The following is a 20,000-nucleotide window of genomic DNA, read 5'->3' on the forward strand; positions in this document are numbered from 1 at the left end:
CATTACTGTTTCATATTGTATGTATAGCTAATGTTTGCTGCAGTATGTATTATTAGCTATTGTATGGTGGTGGTGCTGCGGTAGCGTTGTCACCTCACAGTAAGACATTGTTCCCGTTCGATTCTCAGTTAGAGCGTCTTCTGTGTGGAGACATGCATGAATGGGCATACCTTTGTTGAAGGTTGTGCATCAGAGCTGGCAACTCAGCACGTAAAAATCTACTGCCAATCATTAGCGGACTGGAGTTCCGCTGTGGCGACCCCTAACCGGGAAAAAGCCGAAAGACACAACAACATGTAAATTCAATTGTTCTTCATGTACTCTGCTGCTCATTTATTGTTCTGTGGAGCTTTTCTCCCCAGGCCTCCGCTGAAAAAGGACCTGTGTCCAGTTGGAATTTCCCGGTAAACCATTGTAAATAAATAAATAAATAATAAATAAATTGTACATGTAAAAATGTATTGTGCCTATTTTCTTCTATAAAAATAAATAGATAAATAAATAAATAAACCCTCTCACATTCATTACGGTGCTTGTTTAAGTCATAAAAATGTTAATTTAGAGCTTGTGAGAAGACAGTACTCAATATGGAGTTGATAAATATTAAGAACTACAGTAGCAAGGCAAGCCACCTGGCAGTATAAACCTTGGCTCTTGATGATTTTCACTGTTGAAGTGACACCCTGACCCCATGTGCAAAAATGGGAAAAGGTTGTGGATGGCTGGATGGATGGAAATATTAAGACTATGACAATAATGTGAAACTGAATTGAAGCAGACTTAAGGGTGGTATGCTAGAAACATGAACCACATGAAAAGTCTACAAAATGAAAGTTTCCAAGCTAATGTTAGTACATATCCTATTTAATAGTATTGTATAGATGCTTGATGATTTTTTTTTCAAATGAATATTCCTGGATGTGGACTTGTATACTTTGATTGTGATCATTGTAGAACAAAGCATGTTGTATTTTACATAAAAAATCAAGGTCAATGCTGAGAATGAACCAATAAAGGCATAGTCCAACAGACCAAGTCTGTATTCATGCCATTAAAGTATCTAAAACAGTAAGCAGTCTATGTACTTATTAAGGCTTGGTTTATGCTAGCCCCTGTATGAAAACGGCACATTGCAGATTTTGAGAACACCCACATTATGGACACATCTCCTAGCTATACTGACAAGTGATCCATAGAAAATGGTGTAACCTTACATGTGAGTTCAGTCCATCTCGCTGCTGGGTCATTTACATTCCGTACAGTGAATGTCCTTAGGTTGTCATACACCAATTCCCTATAACGGATGCGGAAGCCTAACAGAATTCCATTGATCTTCTCTTCAGTTGGGGCCTACACAGAAAGCAAAAAACAACATTATTATATATTATTTTTGTCTTGTTCATAAATGGCATAACTTTCTCCAAGGATTCTGTACTTTAGATTCAGGAAGTAATGTGACACATTCAACAGATGAGGACTGAGGACAATTGCAGCATAAAGAAAAAATGTTAACAGATATTGTTTAAACATTTTTCCTGTATTGGAATTTTACTAAAACACTACATGTATTTACCCATATGATTAACATATTCCCTGAAACAAACATACATATGTGAAGACAACAGCATGCTTCACGTGACCCAGCAGCATCATACCATCACCTCCATTTAGGTCTGCAGGTTACAACACCTGGCAGCAGGCTGTGGTCTTACAGCTCTATACATATTCCACAGTCTCTCTTGGGCATGATTACATTACACATGACAACTACTCAAATCACTCTGTCACAAACAGAAAAAATCGTTGAATAATTGGAGTCTTAGAAAAATAAATTTGCAGCAGTTTGCTGAGTCTGTTTCAGAAATGGAGGCTTCAAATAGATTTATGTAAATGTCAGAAAGGAATGTTTTGCTGAAAGCAGAGACGAAACACACTTTTCACTCTGAAATCACTACTAGCAAGACTGTTTTTACTCTTTGCTGTAATAAATGGAGAGATCTCTTTGTTAATTGCTTTAGTTAGCCATTATATGACAGGGATGGGGAACTTACTACACAGAGTCTGTGGTGTCACCCTTCCCTGTCCCTTAAAATGATTTAGTAGACTTTTAATTAAACTTCAGTTTTTAGAAAGAAAACTGAAGTCTGTTTAAAGAAAGATGTGAAGGTCAGTTTTGTGAGTTGACATTCATAAAAATGTTACATATTCCGGAAAATTTCATATTTTGTAAGTGTAAATGTGTTGAGGATACTATTCTAATATGGGAGTGGGGGCAGTCCAAAATTATTTTCATATTGTTCGGTTTATTTAAAAAACTTAGCAGTCTGAGCTGGTTGGGTGCTTTAAAGGTTAAGTAAAAACGCAATTAAAAAAATTATATAATTGCATAATCTATGACATTCAAAGAAATAAAAACCCATAAGTGAAACAGTTAATCAGTGAAGTCAATGGTGTGTTAATGCTATACCGTGCTATTTGTAAAAAATAGTATTCAGTATGCATAAGTGCATCTTATACTATTCTTAGTACACTGCTGTGAACTTTCATGATTAATAGACATGGATCAGAATTCAAAAAGATTATGTCCACCTTCATTAATTGGCCAGTGCAGGTTGATCAATTAGTATGACATAGAGAGTCTCCAGTTCAGAGAGAAAGTAAAGCTGCACGGAGAAATAACTCCTTACCAGCTCTTTACAATATCTGAATCAGACATTGTTCTCTCAGACATGCCCACAATGCTGTTCTCCCTACCAGCCCATGCTTTGTTGTAGCATAGGCATCCCCCTAGCATGCATGCAGATACACAGTTTAACCCCCCACACACACACGCACACACATCCAACCAGCCACATACAAGCCCCATAACACTTACATATACTCATGGAAACACACATTCACACAAACCATCATGCATACTCCAACACACATGTCTGTATACACACAGATACACACACAAATCCATTCATGTACCTTCATGCCCCCACAGACATGCATAAACATACATTCACTCAGACAGCACCCTTCATGGTTCTGCTATACTTATGTGTAGTCACAGTATGAGCCAATATTACTCCCTCCAATAGTATGACTGGGTGAATGCCATCTTCTTTCTCCTACAGAAACTATTATCTTTAAAATTGCTCTGTGGAGTTAATCAGGAGTTGCTGCCATTTCTGGGAGAGAGCTCATGGCTAATATAGCAATAACCCACGCCTGGGTGTGGGTAATGCTGGATTTACCCACGGTTGGAGTGGTTTGGTCATGAGGGCGAATGGCCAAACAAAGCCAACCGTGGGTAAATCCAGCATTACCCACACCCTAGAAGTGGGTTATTGCTATTATACAATGACATTATTTAAGAAAAAAAATAATTACTTTTCTTAAATAATGGCATTGTATAATGCCTCTTTGCTGCCCTTCCACAGCTGTCTGGTATTCTGGGGCAATTCTGATGTACTGCGGATGCGTATGCCTACGCAGTACATTAGAACTGTGGGCAAAAGCAATGGAGAAAGCAAGATCTCCGTTGCTTTTTACAAACTGTTTTGCTATGTTAAATAGGTTTAACATAGCGAGACAGCTTTAAAAAGAATCTCCGTGCTTTTAAAGCTGTCTCGGTATGTTAAACCCATTTAACATAGCGAGACAGTTTTGAAAAAAGCAACGGAGAAAGCAAGATGTCAGTTGCTTTTTACAAACTGTCTCGCTATGTTAAAGAAGTTTAACATAGTGAGACAGCTTTAAAAAAGCAACGGAGAATCTGTGTTGCTTTTTTTAAAGCTGTCTCGCTATGTTAAACTCGTTTAACATAGCGTAACAGTGTGAAAAAAGAGTTATAGTAATGGAAAAAGTCTGGGCGACCGGACCTTTTTCTATTATTATAACTCTGATTTACAACGTGTACGCTGACCAATCAGAGTGCACGTTTTTGAATATTAATGGAGGGCAGTTGTATAATTAGCCTTAAACTCTTCCCTGGACTGACATATTAGAATGAGGCTTGCCCAGCATGACCACTCACCACTCTACAGTCAAAACCAGCAGCTAGAAAGTGGTCTCTAAATCAGAAATACTTAATGTGATGTGGACATCTTTCAAGTTAAGGCTTTTACACTGCAGTAAGCCTTTCTGAATCCCAGGGAAGGATCAGGATTATCCACTGCAAGTGTATAAAAAACATTCATTGTTGTTGAATGGCACACAGGAGTGAATGCATAGTACACTGCTTTATAGTATGGTCTCCTGTGCTCAGGACTCAGGGGGCACTTAGTAGCATGACATCGCTACACAGGAGAGGCAGCTTAGTAATGTATACTGTACCTTACTAAGGAGATATGTGTAGCTGATTAAAAGGTACATTTTACCTAACTGAACTTCGGCTGAGCTGTGCTATACCATTATGACTTGGACTGATTCATAAAAATGTTTCACTCCTTAGGCATGACAGCAGAGCTAAGATCCTTACCATAATATAGTGATAACGTAATACTTAATATAGTAATAATGGGATCTGTCACTGTGTGAATGTTGGACCAGTTTGGCTGTGGCAGCAAGTTTACTTGCAATACAGGGGACTCTGTTGTCCATACAAAGGATGATTTGTTCTTTAAAATAGCGTTTATACATTGCTCAGATCTGTATGCAACATAGCAGGGACTGGGGTTTGTTGTACTGCCATGTGCAACACTGCATGAGATATATGACTGGACTTCCATAGATTATAAAAAAAAAAACAAAGTAGGAAGTCCCGCAAATGAAACTTTTATTATAAAACATTTAGTGCTTTTCTCCCTCAGTTTCCTGGGACTTCATCACAGTGTAAAAGAACAATACTCATGTCAAACTGCATTTATAGTAGGAATTATCTACACTTCTCTTCACAACTTAATTAATTGTTCAGCCTTCAAGGATGAGGTTTGGATGACATTCTCATGTTTAGAAGTATAGTGTAGATGAATTTAAGTTTTTCATGTCTTGCTTAAAAAGTACTACACACTACTTGAGATTTACATAGCAAACTGGACACGAAAAGTGTTAACTATTATGTATTTCTTTAAGTAAAAAATGCAATTTAAAATGCTTTTCATTTATGATTTATCATAAAGAGACCTATTCTGACATTTTTTTACATTTTGAGAGTTGCCATACTATGCACCAAAAATTTAGTATTGTAAAGTGTCAGATGGTGGGAATTTCAAGACTTATTAATGATGACTGTTGTTTTATGCTTCAGTTGGACCACTTGATTTCTATGTTTTCCAACAGGGGTTACCCACAGCAACTGTTACATAATGTAAGGAATGAGATTTTAGGAGGCAAAAATCATAGATGTGACCCCTTTCTAAATCCTATTTAGAATATTAGTGTCCCTACAAAGTTAAGGCCCTTGTCAACAGAGGATATGATTCTTCACTGGTTTTACCCTTTAGTACTGACACTTTTAAACATATGAAGATGGTAAAGAAGGCTCGGAATATTTCTTTTGATCACAATATTAAGAACAAGTTGGATGATGCACCCAATATAGTTTATAGTAAAGGTAGAAGCACTAGGGGAATTCTTAGACATAACCCCACACGTATGAAGAAATTAATGAGATTATGCGCGAGATGTAACTTTTATAAATTTAAATGATGGGCGGTATGTTAGTGTCACAAGTTTTGAAAGAAGCATTCCATGCCCTGCTCACTATGACTGTAATACAACAGAGTTGTTTATGTAGCAACATGTGTGTTATGTGTGACTTTACGCTAATCAATTATTGTAAGTTTAGAACTGATTGGTCGTAATGAGTGACATCATTAATTATTTTTTTATATAATATGGTTGACTGTGTGTTATTGTTTATTCTGAAGAAGTTCCATGTATTAAAGGAATGAAAGTGCTTAAATTACACTTAGTGTCTTGTGTGCTTCATACGAGCAGTATTTTTTTCAGTATTTATTTTTGTTGTTTACTGGTTTATTAATTCATTCTACAGGTTATCCCATTGGGACCAGATGGTACGCTAACAGTGTTGTCTGTGAATCACATAGATTGGGGTTAGGGATCACTTGTATTTGTACTCCATACCAAGAGTACTATGGCTATTTAATGGGGTAAGACTGTATACGATTTCTTCCCCCATTGTTTATCAAATTTTGTGAATCACAAAGGGCTTTGGTATGTTATTGTCAAGGACATGTAGTGGAACTACAGAATCTTTAGCAAAATTGTACCTGCCAAATGAAAAAAATAGGACAACTAATAAACTACAAATTGTTTAAAAGAAAAACTTTATGGGGACCTTAAAAACTCATACAAATGTACCCTGAACAAGGGGTAGACATTAATTACCAAAAACCAGCTACGATCAAGGTTTTAATTAATCCAGCCATCTAGTTCACCCATTACACCTCTCGGAAATAAGTTGAACAGTAATTCTACATGTGTAAATACTAGACTATATTTCATTCATGATTTTTTTTCTTTTGTTCTTCCCAAATGCTCTTCCTATTATGTTCTGCTTATCACTCAAGACTGAGTAAACAAGTGAGTGACCTAACCCACAACTACACAGTAAGCCCTACACTTCAGTTCTTCAAAGATCTAGAACTTAACATCTCCCTAATAAGAATAACAGAGGGTGTTTATTTTTAGATTAGCTTTTACATATTCATGTGTTTATTTTTAGATTAGTTTTTACTTATTCATGCCTACTAAAAAATGTCATGTTTCAATTGCTTCTAATATGATTGTCAGTCTAATGTTGTATGCTCATGTTATAATTAGTATATAACCTCCAATGAGGACCTCTGTAAATTCATTGTATTTGATGCACATTCATAATGCAATTAATGCTCATCTTCTATAAATTGCACTGTATTTTTGTTAAATATTCATTCTGCAATTAATGTATAACATCAAATGATAATATATTGCAAGTACATTGACTATGATTGCTCCATTTTGCTGTCTGCGACCCAGGTTATGACAGAGAAGGATCCCAGGACTAGCCCACCTATCTGGTTAACAAGTGCAGTCAGTCAATAAATCAATGTCAATTATAAATGAATAAAGTATGCACTAAACAGTGGTCAATCATGGATGTGACAAAGACATAAAATACTGTATGATCAAATCTGAAGACACTATTTCATTTCATTCTATTGTCATTACATTGATGGTATGAAAAAGTACAGTTTTGTACCTACCATAAATGTAGATGTTCGAGTGTTCACACTGCTTCAGTCATCACACTTGGGTTATCCTGCCATCAGGCGGTCCCGCAGTCGGCCAGAGTTCCAAAGTCTTGGTCCGGCGTCGGTTGCTGTCACTTCTTCCCTGACGTCAGAGCGCCAGGGGTATATAAGATGCATCCGACGCCATTTTCTTCAGTTTTTCTTGCCCCAGATGTCAGGTGCCCCCAAGTAGGTAGACAATACATATTGCTAATGAAACATATAACAGAAATATAAAGAATACTTTCAGTTAAAAGCAAATACACCACAAAGGTTGTACAGGATAGAAAGGTATAGAAATGTCCAGCTAGGTCAGAGGGATGGAGGGAGGGTAACCTGGATTGCAGCAGAGTGAACACTCGAACATCTACATTTATGGTAGGTACAAAACTGTACTATGTTCATCATGTTACACTGCTGCAGTCATCACACTTGGGTTGAATCCCAAAGCTAAGGCTGGGAGGTGGTACTAAACAGGGTTCGGAGAAGCTAGTAGGCCCTGCAGAACTGCAGTAGCAAAGCCAGCTCTGCTTTTTGAGTATAGAGGCAAGTGGTAGTGCTTGGTGAAGATGTGCACTGAAATCCAAGTTGCAGCCTCCAAAATATCCTTGGTTGGTACCCCTCTGAGGAAGGCTGTTGATGCTGCTGTAGCCCTGGTGGAATGGGGCCTAATGTTACCAGGCACTGGTTTCCCATGGTGTGTGTAGCAGAAACGGATGCAATGTCCTATACATTTTGAAATGGTCTGTTTTGAGATAGCCTTTCCTTGTGATCCTGCAGCATAGGATACAAAGAGTTGGTCAGATTTTCTGAAAGCCTTAGTTTTATCTAAGTAGAAACATAGTTGCCTGTGAATGTCCAAAGAGTGTAGGAGCCTTTCCCCTTTATTCTGGGGGTTTGGATAAAAGGTGGGCAAATGAATGGTTTGGTTTAGAGCCACACTGGATACCACCTTTGGCATAAAGGAAGGGTTAGTTCGTAAAGAGACTCTGTCTTGATGAAAAATGATGAAAGGCTCCACTGCCATTAGGGCCTGTAGCTCTGAGACTCTTCGTGCTGAAGTAATTGCTAACAGCAGGGCAGTCTTCCATGATAGAAATTGTAAATCAGCTGTAAAAGCTGGTTCAAAGGGCGGCAGTGTAAGTTTTTCCAAAACAAAATTGAGATCCCAGGTTGGTGTTGGTGCTCTCCGGGGCAGTCTTATGTTCTTAGCCCCTCTGAGGTACTGTCTTAGTAATGGATGTGAAAATATAGGAGGATCCATGTTGTAATGAGCTGAAATAGCTGAGGCGTGGATCTTAATTGATGAAAAGGAAAGGCCTTTGTGCAACATCTCAGTTAAGTATTGCAGAATCTGAGGAATATTTGGGACAAGATGATTTTGGCCTTTAGCCTGGTTCCAGGTGCAGAATCTTTTCCATTTGTCTGAGTAAGTTTTCCTGGTGCTGGGCCTCCTGGCCTCCAGAATGACATCCATAACAGCTTTAGAGAGAAGTGTTGACTGGTTGTTTAAGTAATTTGCCATGCAGCCAGATTTAAAGTCTTGAGCTGGCTGTGTAGAATTTGATTGTTTTGCTGAGTCAGCAGGTGAGGAATTTGAGGTAAAATCCATGGTGGGCCTTGAGCCATGTTCCTTAGTATTGGATACCAGTGTTGGCGTGGCCAGTCTGGAGCAATGAGTATCATCTGTGGCCTCTCTAGTCTGGCTTTCAGCAGCACCTTTGCCAGGAGAGGCAGTGGGGGAAAGGCATACACTGTTAATGCTTTCCAAATGAATGAGAGGGCGTCCATTTTCCAAGCTAGTGTGTGGTATGTCCTTGTGCAGAATTTCTGTAGTTGGTAGTTTTGGGGAGAGGCAAACAGATCTATGTCTGTGCTCCCCCATTTTTGAATTATCATTGTGAATACTTGCGGATCTAGTTTCCACTCATGAGGGTCTATGATATTTCTGCTTAGGTCATCTGCCAATGTGTTTTTATTTCCTGGCAGGAATTGTACTTGTAGTTGAACTTGGTAGGTCAGTGCTGTGTTCCACAAGGTCATTGCTTGCCTGCATAGGGGGTAGGAATGTGTGGCCCCTTGTTTGTTTATGTACCACATCACTGTGGTGTTGTCCGTCTTTATTAGTAGTTGTCCTGGATGTAGGAGGTCCTTGAAAGCTGTTAGGGCATTTTGTACAGCTAGCATCTCTTTTTGATTGATGTGTAGATGCATTTGATCTGCAGACCATTTGCCCTGAATACACTGTCCTGCCATGTGTGCTCCCCAGGTGTAATCCGATGCATCTGTTGTTATTGTTTGCCTGGCTGTGGGTAAGGTAAAAGGCTGACCCTTGTTGAGGTGACATGCCTGTGCCCACCACAGAAACTCCTGTTGAAGGCAGGGAATGAGTGGTTATTATTGTTTCCAAGCTGTGGCTGTGTTGAGTCCATATGCTTTTCAGGTACCATTGTAACTTCCTCATATGCAGTTTGGCATATGGTATTAGTAGTATGCAAGATGCCATGAATCCCAAGGCCTGCAGAATTTTTCTTGCAGGGAGTTGGGTTTTTGTTGCCATCATTTTGAAGTATTGAGTCAGTTGTCCTTGCTTGTCTGGCGTGAGATCAGCCATCTGGGCCATTGTATTTAAGCTGGCACCCAGGAATGTTATGTCTTGTGAGGGCACTAGTTTTGACTTCTTTTCGTTTACTGTGTACCCTAGGCAACTTAATAGGTTTTTGACAAACGCCAGATGCTGTAAAAGAATGTCCTTGCTTTCTGCTTGAATAAGGCAGTCATCCAGGTATGGATATATTTGAATTCCTCTTTGTCTGCTGTATGCAATTACTGGTGCCAGGCATTTTGTGAAGACCCTGGGCACAGTAGATAAGCCAAAGGGCAGTGCAGAGAATTGGTAATGAGTTGAACCTGCTATAAAACGGAGGTATCTTCTGCAATTTTGTCTGATAGAGACATGCAGGTATGCCTCCTTGAGGTACAACGTTACTAGCCAAGCCTTCTTGCCCAGCATGGGAAGAAGTTGTTGCAGTGTGAGCATCTTGAATTTGGGTACTTCCAGGTATGTGTTTAAAATTGAAAGGTCCAGAATGGGTCTCCAGGCTTTGTCCTTTCGGGGAACCAGAAAGAGTCTTGAGTAAAATCCTTGTCTTTGCTCCTGTGTAGGAACCTGTTGAATGGCTCTTATGTCCATGAGAGCTGTAATTTGTCTTTGAGCCTCTGCCCATTGATTTGGTGGCAGGTTTGGCAATCCTTTTGTCCTTGGTAAAGTGTGGAAGTGGAACCTGTATCCTTGATATACAATATTTAGGACCCATTTGTCTTTTGTGATGATGTGCCAGTTGCCTGCAAAAAGTGCTAGTTTTCCTCCCAAGGGGGCTGCCTAGAGGGATTTGATTGGAATCTGAGGGGTAAGTCATTGTTTTTGTCTTCTGATAGTTTGAGACCTGTCTTCTCCTCCTTTGTGGGTTGTGGCACCCCATTGTCGAGGCTTGTAAGAGCCTTGTGGCTGACCTCTGCCCCTTGGGCATCTGTATTTGCCCCTCTGTGGTCTGTCAGAAGCTGGAAAGGACCAGTTTTTGGTTGGCCAATTTCTACTGAAACGAGGGGGTTCAACCTGTAAAAAATCCTTGACCGTCTGCATAGATTTTGCCTTATCCTCCATTTTCTTTAAAACCTCTTCTGCTTTTACACCAAATAAAACATCCTGCTGTAAAGGGGCATCCAATAACTTTGCTTTAACATGATCAGGTAGGGTTTGTTCTTTTAACCAAGCATACCTACGAATGACAGACCCTGTCACTGCTGCTCTACAAGAAGCTTCCAATGAATCAAATCCACATTGCAAAGTATGCTTTCCCACTTGTTCAGCTGCATGCCACAAATCTTGCATTTCCTTGTAATCAGGCTGCTCTGTATGTGTGGTCATTTTTTGTTTTAATTGAGACATCAACTCTTGTTGGTATTTCAGCATGTGAAACTGGCAATTTAAGGCCCTCATAGCTAGAGTAGCTGAGGTATATACTTTCCCCATCTGTCTAGTGCGCTAGAATCCCTTTCAGAGGGTACAGGATTTTTAGAAATGGAGGCCTTAACCCCTTTGGGACCCTGGGAAATGGTTTCTGGGTCAGCAACAGGGCTTTTATATAGGAACTTGTGTGAGTCAGGGACTCTGTAGTATCTGTCTGGTTTGGCTGGTGCAGGAGGTAGTGAATCTGGGTTAAGGCCAGATTCTGAGTAAACATCATCCACAATGTCTAACACAGGTGGAATAGCAAGTGGTCTGTGCTGGGGTAGTAAAAGGAACTCTCGGAGCCTTTTCTTAGAATCAGAGTAATCCTGGCCTTCCCAGTGGAAATGTTCCCTCATGGTATGTAAAGTTTCCCCAAAAGAGTAGTCTTCTGGGGGAGATGCTGAAGGAATAGACTCTTCAGCATCAGAGTCTTCATAAGGGGGGAAAGAGTATTCCTGTTCCTCAGAAGAATCTGAGGAAATGGAAACCTGGTCAGACGAAGCGTAGTCCTCCTCCTGTCTAGGCCTTTTGTCAGGAGGGGGATGGGAACCCCTGATTAGGGTAATTAAGTCTTCAGCCATCTTAAGCATCTGTTTCTTCTTTACTTTTAAGGGAGTTTTCAGCTTTGCATAGGATTTAATAGTAAGTGTAGTCAGTCTGAAGACACCTTCTGCAACTGAAGGCGTTTCAACTGCACCGGAATTCCCTTCAGCCATGGAGTTGGAAGGGCCTAAAGATAAAGGCTGTGGAGGCCCAGCCATCTCCACTTGGGAGTCGGATGCAGCCTGGGGTTCTAAATCAGCGGTCGTCAGGGGCTGCGTAGGCGCCTCACTGAAAACCGGAGAACCGGCGACCAGCCTAGCAGAGGCCTCGGAGTCTGGTTTGGGTCTCGGCTGCCTGTCCTTATCTTTGTGTTTTTTTATGCATCCCGGTCGTCAGTTGCTCCGACGGCATGGTATAATTAAATTTTCTACCAAAATAATGTCGGGCGAAATCAAACCGATGTTTAATAGTTCGTTTGTTAAACCTAGCACAAAACCGACAACCTGTGACATCGTGGTCTGGGCCTAGGCAAGAAATACAATAAGAATGAAAATCCTTATGAGGTATTTGCTTCCCACAAGAAATGCAATTATTAACTTTTTCTGACATTGGTCTGAGGCAAGAAAAGGTTCCCCAACGGGGTACTTAGCTTTATTGAAGACTTCGGTCTGAAATTCAATTTGAAAATCTTAGGAGTCGGCCGACCGGCACTTGCGAACTGCTTCTGCTTCGGGCACCACACGGCAATAAAGACTGAAGAAAATGGCGTTGGATGCATCTTATATACCCCTGGCACTCTGACGTCAGGGAAGAAGCAACAGCAACCGACGCCGGACCAAGACTTTGGAACTCTGGCCGACTGCGGGACCGCCTGACGGCAGGATAACCCAAGTGTGATGACTGCAGCAGTGTAACACGATGAACATCTAGATTTACTAGTTCAAGAAAAAAAGGACAAATGTAGCATTAGTCATTGAATAGCTATATCCACCGATTATAGTGTCCTATGTACGGAGATTAACAAAGTCATAAAATATCAGGATTTGTAATCAGAAACTAGAATAATGTTGGTTAAAGACACCTGGACAATTCCAATAGTAGCAGGAGCAACATGGCTGAAAAAATATGTTACTAATACATCTATCCCTGCATGAACTGCAGAAGGAGGCAATTCTGTTTACAGTATGGGTGCTGTGAAGAGCATTCTTAGCAAATATCAAAGACTGAAGCAATACTAATTTGTTGAACTCTAATCATCTCCTGACTCAGGAATAAGGTAGGGTCCCATTCCTGACACAGTGATAGAAAACCAAATGTTTGGGGAAATTAAAAAAAAAATAGTAAAAGCTGATGGGATCGTTGTTATAACTTATAAACAAATGTCTGTGCATTCCAGGATGATCACAATTACAGATGTACCTCTTATTCTGACAGGCCGAGTGAACAAAAACAATCATTCATCCATCATTCCTGTACCCTTTGTCCTCAACCACATAAGGCTCCACACCTCTCAAGTGTACATCACTACAAAGTACATTCCTCATTTTGGGTCTTAAAAAATCCATGTTCCTCAAAGTTTCACATAGAACGGGTTTATCATACATTCAGTGTTAGGAATTTTTTGAGTGATATCTATGTTATATAGTACTGAATCAGAATTCACCAAAATAACTTTTTATAATACAAAGTAGCACAATTTTAACCATCCTGTGACCTTCCTAGTTGAAGTTGGTAGTTAAGTTAGTTGGGAGGTGTTATTTTGCCCATTTGTTCCACATTATGACAGGGAGTGTTCCTGCTTTAGGAGATGGAAGGTTGAGAGGTATGTAAGGCTCATCTCTGTCATCTGAGAAATGTTAATCTTAAATGCAATCAGCTGTTTTAGCTGATCAGCACCCAAGCACAATAACTACAAGACTAGCTGAAGTGTCAAAAGAGTATAGTCTGTTCTTGGAATCAGAGTGACATTCTATTACATGTTAGCCCATACCACATTCACCAAAAGTGAGCCAGCCAAGGCATAATGAATATCTTACTTTTTCATGTGGGTGTTTTTTGATAACAGGAAATCTGCATACATCATAGAATCAACTTCAAGAACACTGAAATTTAGGAGAAGGAGTAAACCTGTATAGCAGTGACTTCCTTTCAGCCAAGAAGAGGTTTAACAAAGTATACATCAGGTATGATATGATGACATGTATTTTTAAAATATATTCATTTATTTACTTTGCGCTGCTACTGGAGCACACCTTGTAACCTCTTAGTGCAAGAATTCTGCACAAAGACAAAAAATGATGGGAGGACCAAGTACAAAATCAAGATGGAGTTTTAAATATTGGTCTTATAAAATGAAAAAGTTGTTAGAATAACAGGTTTAACATTATCATGCATTTAGGGTGGGGTAAATGGGCAGCCACCTCCAGAAGTAAGGTGTAAAGGGACACAACTGGCAGATACAGTTAATTCGTAGCGTGGTACCAGTTTTCATTTCTGTACTGGCATTTTTGAATGCAGGTGCAGAAATATATTCCTGTACTGCTTCTACAGTCAGGACTGAAGTCCTTGTTTGTTACATTTTTAAGAGAAAACTTTTTTCTCCAATGTTTTGAGGCAGGCACAGAGACAGTCACTGTAAGTAGTGAGAAATTGCTCACTGCAGATCACTAGACTCTGCTATTAGAAATGAGAATTCAGCTGATTGCTTCTTGCTACATCTTAGAATAAGAGATAAATCTATAAAATTTGAGATATCTTACACCTCTGCAATATCTCCCAAAGACATATCTGCTTAATTTTATGGAAAAATCCACATTCAAATCAGTGCAATTTTTCACCACAGCCTCCAGTTCAGCATTCCTTCAGTGTGCTTACTTTGGATCTTCAGTTTCAGTTGGGCCTGACAACTAACACTACCAGTGTCTTGACTTCCCACTGTCTACTCAAGTCATACAGAGAGAATAACTTCATATAAGCCTTGCCTGTGAATATTTTATGCAGGAATAATTATAAAAAGTGTCTCTATAAATAGCATTTAACAAACCATGTACAGTTATGGGTGCATAAACTAGTTCTGGTTGACTACCATCATCTCTTTTTCAGAAAACCAAGTGACTGCTGACTGCCAGCTTAATGTCATTGTTCATGCTTCTACTGCTGTCATGGGAGGCTTGTTTTTTGCTCATTTTAAACAACTGTCTTCAGTTTTGTTTCAGCATTTTCCCTCCATTTTCACTCTGATGCAACTGCTGTGGTACAGCTCCCTTGTAATACTCCTATAATGGTTGCGACAATGTGAAGTATTGCCAGCTATGCCTGGAGAAGTAGGGCAGGAGAAGTTTAACATAAGCCAGCACAGCTAGCTGGAATTTTGTAAAGAATTACATGTCATTTGTATATCAAACTGATTTGTACAGATGCTTGTGTTGAAAAATGTATTTGTAAAGCTGCTTGTATTAAAAATGTACCAATAGTATGCCCTGCTGGACAGAAAAAAAATATACATGGATTATAGTAACTGTTTAAATGTATATGTTTTAACAGAGAATACTGGAAGAGAAGATGTGAATCTTAATCCACTTAACTTTGAAAGCAGTTTGAGATGAAATTACCTGGCTTATGTCATAAAGACTGTATCCTACAGATCTCAATGCAACCAGAGACAAAAAGTCTGTACTAGGAAGCTTTCTGCATTGTCTTTGGGGTGAACTAATTGCTACTCTTGAAGGGTGGAGGTTTGAAATTGTTTTATGACTTCCAGGAGCTGCAGCAGATCTTAGCAAGGCTCTCTCTGTGGGTATTATTGACACATATATGCTAAATCCTGACAACTTCTAGCCAAGGGGGTAGCATGGGAACCAGTAGTCAGATGACCAGATGTATGTGATGTCATTCTGTCATTCATCACTAAAATGATATTTTAATACTAGGTGAGACTGAAGTCTCATGGCAGTCTATTTTTGGAACCTGACAAAGAAGAACCCCTCACCTACTTCATCTTGCCTTGATCTAGTAAGTGACCAGGGAATAGTAATTCTCTAGATCAAGCAAAAGTAAGAAGGAATGACCAGCACAGCTGAAATGACAAGTTATTATTTATTAAATACAAAGTAATCACTTTTGTGCATAAGCAGTTCTTCACAATCAGTTTCTGACTTACTTTGTATTTAATAAATGATAACTTGTCGTTTTAGCTGTGTGGTTGTTCCTTCTTACTTTTGCTTTGTGTTTTTTTTTTTGGAAGACCTTTGGTTATGGTGGAATTTATAATTTTTTGTAATTCTATAGATCAGTTAGGAAAATACAGTGAGATTAGTTAAGTACTGTTTTTCTGTATATGTGTTTCTAATTTCTATTCATCTGTGTTATTTTAATATTTCCTGTGATTGAAACTCTGATGCTTATTGTAAATAGATATTTTGAATGGTCATGTTCTTTTATTGTTTATTATTAAAATATTTAAACTTTTCATTGTGGCTGGACCTTTAGGGAATATTTTAACCTTTGAGAATATTTATATTTATTCAGTAACACTGTGGCCACTCCTGAAAGCCTTGCTGTTTAGTCAACATTAACATTTTTATGAATATCCTTGTAAGTGCCTCAGAGTAGCTGTCTTTGGACTGTCTGGTGGTGGTGTAACTACTTTATAGGCTGGGCAGAAGGGGCTATAGCTAGTAAATCTGTGCTAGTCTTTCCAAGATGTCTGTGAAAATCAAATCTCAAAGTGTGTATCTGTCAGCTGATTGGAGAAGGGACATGAAGCACTGATTTCACATACAGGGTGCTGCAGAACTTGGCTTGGACACTCAGCTGAGATCTCATCTCTACAGCTGTGCAGGTGGGGAGTTTTACTGGAGACCTGGAGGGAGACAGATAGAGAAATCCAGACCCCTGACTGTGTTCCCTGTATACTCTTAAGGGAAATTGTGCTTGATGGGGAGAGCTGCATCTGGAATTACTGGGTGTATCCATTTTTGTTCCAAGTGAATGTCCTTCTCCAGTGTCAGTTGTGAGGGCTTTGGCTCCTTGATTACTGGCCCACAGTGGTGACATCATAATGGTTATAACTTCACACAACAAGATTTGGGCCACAGTCTCTTATACTGACCTCACTATGAACACAGTCATTTGCTACTATAAATTCATTTTGAAGAGTCTGAAAACCATTAGATTTCCCAGTCTGAGAACAGCATGGCTCCCATTGTCAGCCAATTTGTTTCACAGCTGTCTAAACTAACAACACTTTGTCTTCAGTCCACAGATACTCAGAGAACACAAGACAGCTCTAGTTTGAGTCCTTGTCTTGTTAAAACATTTTGCAATTCTCCTTGAGGCAATTTAAATATGCTGGCACCTTACCTCTCATCTGTACAGATTTTTGCAGAATGTCCAGATTTTTGCCACATATTTTTAGCCTGTTACTCATAAAATTGTGTTTTTTTGACAAATCATTGGCAAGTCACTGAGGAATGAGGTTCAGAAAATAATTAGACATTTGAGATTCAGACTTCATACCCTTCAGAAAATTCATTCTAATGCAAAACCTGTTATTCTATCAACTTTCTAAGTTTTTAAGAGCAATATTTAAAAATTGCCCCTCCCCCACCATTATTTATAGCTTTGTCCAGATTTCTTTCTCTAAGAGGTTGAGAACTATGGCTGGCACAGCTAAATATTTTGCTGGTGTTATTTTAGTATCAGCCTTGATGTCAACTGAACATAACTAATGAGTGAGCAATAATAGTGTCAGTCAGGCCTTTTTATAAATAAGATGAAAGTGTTAAACAGCACAAGCCAAGTACTTGATATACTAGCATTTTATAATATGGAGTGTACCACATAGGCACATCCGTAACTGTCTGTGTATGTATATACAGATGTGATCATACAAAAATCCTGCAGAATTTGACATTACAGAAAGCATTATACAATGCTGGTATTTATCCCCAAGTATTTTGTAGCAAATTCCCTAATTGTGTTACTGTACATTGTTATAACCAGCTTTAAAATAAGAGTTAGTATTTAAAATGCCATGTTTGTACAGTGACAGTTATACTTGCAAAAATATATTTTTTACCTGTATTTTCACAGAATATACAGGAACACATGGCAGTACTTGACAGATTATTAAAGATGGACAGGAAGCAAATTGTTTGCTTTTTGGACAAAATTCACTCATGCTGCTGACCACCTAGTGGAAGAGCAGGATATTTGCTTTTGCCATAGTAAAAGATGAATTTCATTAGAGAGCCTGATGTCTACAGAACTGGCTGGAGAGGCTTTACTAAAAGAAATAATGGGTGAGTACACTCATTTATTCTTTTTTGGAAACAAGACAGCCAGACAAGAAGTAAAATTACATGTGCTCTCTACTTTGCGGTCTCTCCCACTTTAATTTCTCCAAGTCTTTTGGGTTTCTAATATCATGATGGGATTGGACCCCATTCCTAAGTCAAAGAATGTTTAAATTTCATGAAGTTAGTATTGTTTCAGTCTTTGATGTCATCCAAAAGTGCTCTTCGCAGCACCTGCAATGTGCCCAGTAATGACTCCTTCTGCAATTCGTATGGGGTTACATGTATTGGTAGCAAATTTAAATATGACTACAAATTCTTTTTTATAATACCTGTTATTGGAACTGTCTGGGTATCTTTGCACATTGCTCTCATTTCTGCCTGCAAATCCTGATATTGTAAGACTTTGTGTCTTCTGTACACAACACACTGTACAGTTAGGCTGATAATGTGTAATGTAAACTCAGGTTGTCATGACACAGTACAGGTCAGGCGGAGGGGCATGAAGAAGTACATAAAAATTTCTCCAATAGTGAATATGGCTAAAGTATGATGCCCCGTGTTATAATGGGGAGCTACACTAGCTGGTCAAATGGTAAGAGATATATATGGGCCAAAGAGGTAATGGTGTGTTGTTGTGGGGCCAGCAGTTGGACATTGCAGGCTTAGTGCTAAGGCCACAGGAAGAGACTCAAGCTTTAAGAAAAGACTGGCATTGGAAGGTACTGAATATAATGAGTGATGCAGTAAATTCACAAATTCTAAAGAGGAAAACCCTGTCTTTGTTATATTAAAGGAAACAGACTACAGAATCATTTTTACAAGTTCTGCTTCATAATTCAGTAGTCATTTTGTGTTTTTTTTATTGTTCTTTGGAGGTGCTGCCTGTTTAATGCTTTCCATGTTATACTTTCCCATGTCTCTGTCTTCCATCGGGTCCACTTTTTGAGGGCCACTCTTAGTACACTACTGCAACCTGTGCAACCTTAACCATACCTGTGTCAAGGTTTTCTGCTCGTCAGTCTGATAATCTTTTTCCTCTTTAGATCAGTGAGTGCTGAAGTAGTTTGTTGTGATCAAATAATCTGAGACGTTATGCAACTAATTCAATTAATGTGTGATAAAAGCCAACAACATATTTTTGAACAAAGTCACTCCACAAACAATTGCACTTATCTAGAGAGAAACATACTACTTCTCATGATCAGCGGCACAGCACTCATCCAGCAAAAGCTACTTATATTTTGAAATACTACAAAATAAGACAGTATATTAATACTGCAGTGTGTTGCACATCGGGGGTGAAGGAGGCTCCACCTCCAACTGCTTACTCTAACTCTTTCCAGAGTTTCCACATCTTATAAGAATGGTTCTGACAGAAAGCTTAAGCATTTCCTGTGTATTTTCCTGTCTGCAAGTCTGGCAAAATTACTCTTGGTAAAATGTGATCCCTGAATGGCATCTTGCATGTATACTGTATATACTGTGGCAGCATACTTAGCTATTCTTACCTGCCAGCGGACCAGCACAGAGGTGGTAGTATGCGGCGTCACAGACAGAATAACTGGTGCATCATCTGGGGCTGTTTGAAAATAATAAAGGAAATTAATGATCAAATCAATTACTTTTGCAAGATGCAGGTGTTTAAACAAAGCCTTGCTGGTAACATGCTGTCTGTCTGTCTGTCTGTCTGTCTATCTATCTGTCTATCTATCTATCTATCTATCTATCTATCAGCATAATAGCAGGAACAAAAATGAAAATACTGTTCCTCACATCAAAAATACCAAAGGACAACTCTCAGCAAGGGATACAAAAGTATATAAGGAGAAAGGAGAAAATTGTTTTCTGAAAGGAAAACAAGAATAATCCTTCAACGAAAATCTACTGTGTTGGGGTGAATATATGGTTGCAGTTCTATGCCTC

The 20,000-nt window shown here is 39.1% G+C and overlaps 1 protein-coding gene across 1 annotated transcript in view; it reads right to left on the minus strand.

Moving 5' to 3' along the window:
* Positions 1-20,000, minus strand: part of SDK2 (sidekick cell adhesion molecule 2) — a 1,526,639-nt gene that overhangs the window by 285,762 nt on the left and 1,220,877 nt on the right. The window contains exons 31-32 of the mRNA XM_044085131.1: positions 19,586-19,656; positions 1,215-1,350 (exon numbers count right to left, since the gene is read on the minus strand). Coding sequence (XP_043941066.1) covers positions 1,215-1,350; positions 19,586-19,656 — 207 coding nt within the window. The remainder of the gene's footprint in view (positions 1-1,214; positions 1,351-19,585; positions 19,657-20,000) is intronic.

Source organism: Protopterus annectens, chromosome 10.part0 (assembly GCF_019279795.1).
Source record: "Protopterus annectens isolate FY-2018-M chromosome 10.part0, PAN1.0, whole genome shotgun sequence".
In the NCBI taxonomy this organism is placed as follows: domain Eukaryota; kingdom Metazoa; phylum Chordata; order Ceratodontiformes; family Protopteridae; genus Protopterus; species Protopterus annectens.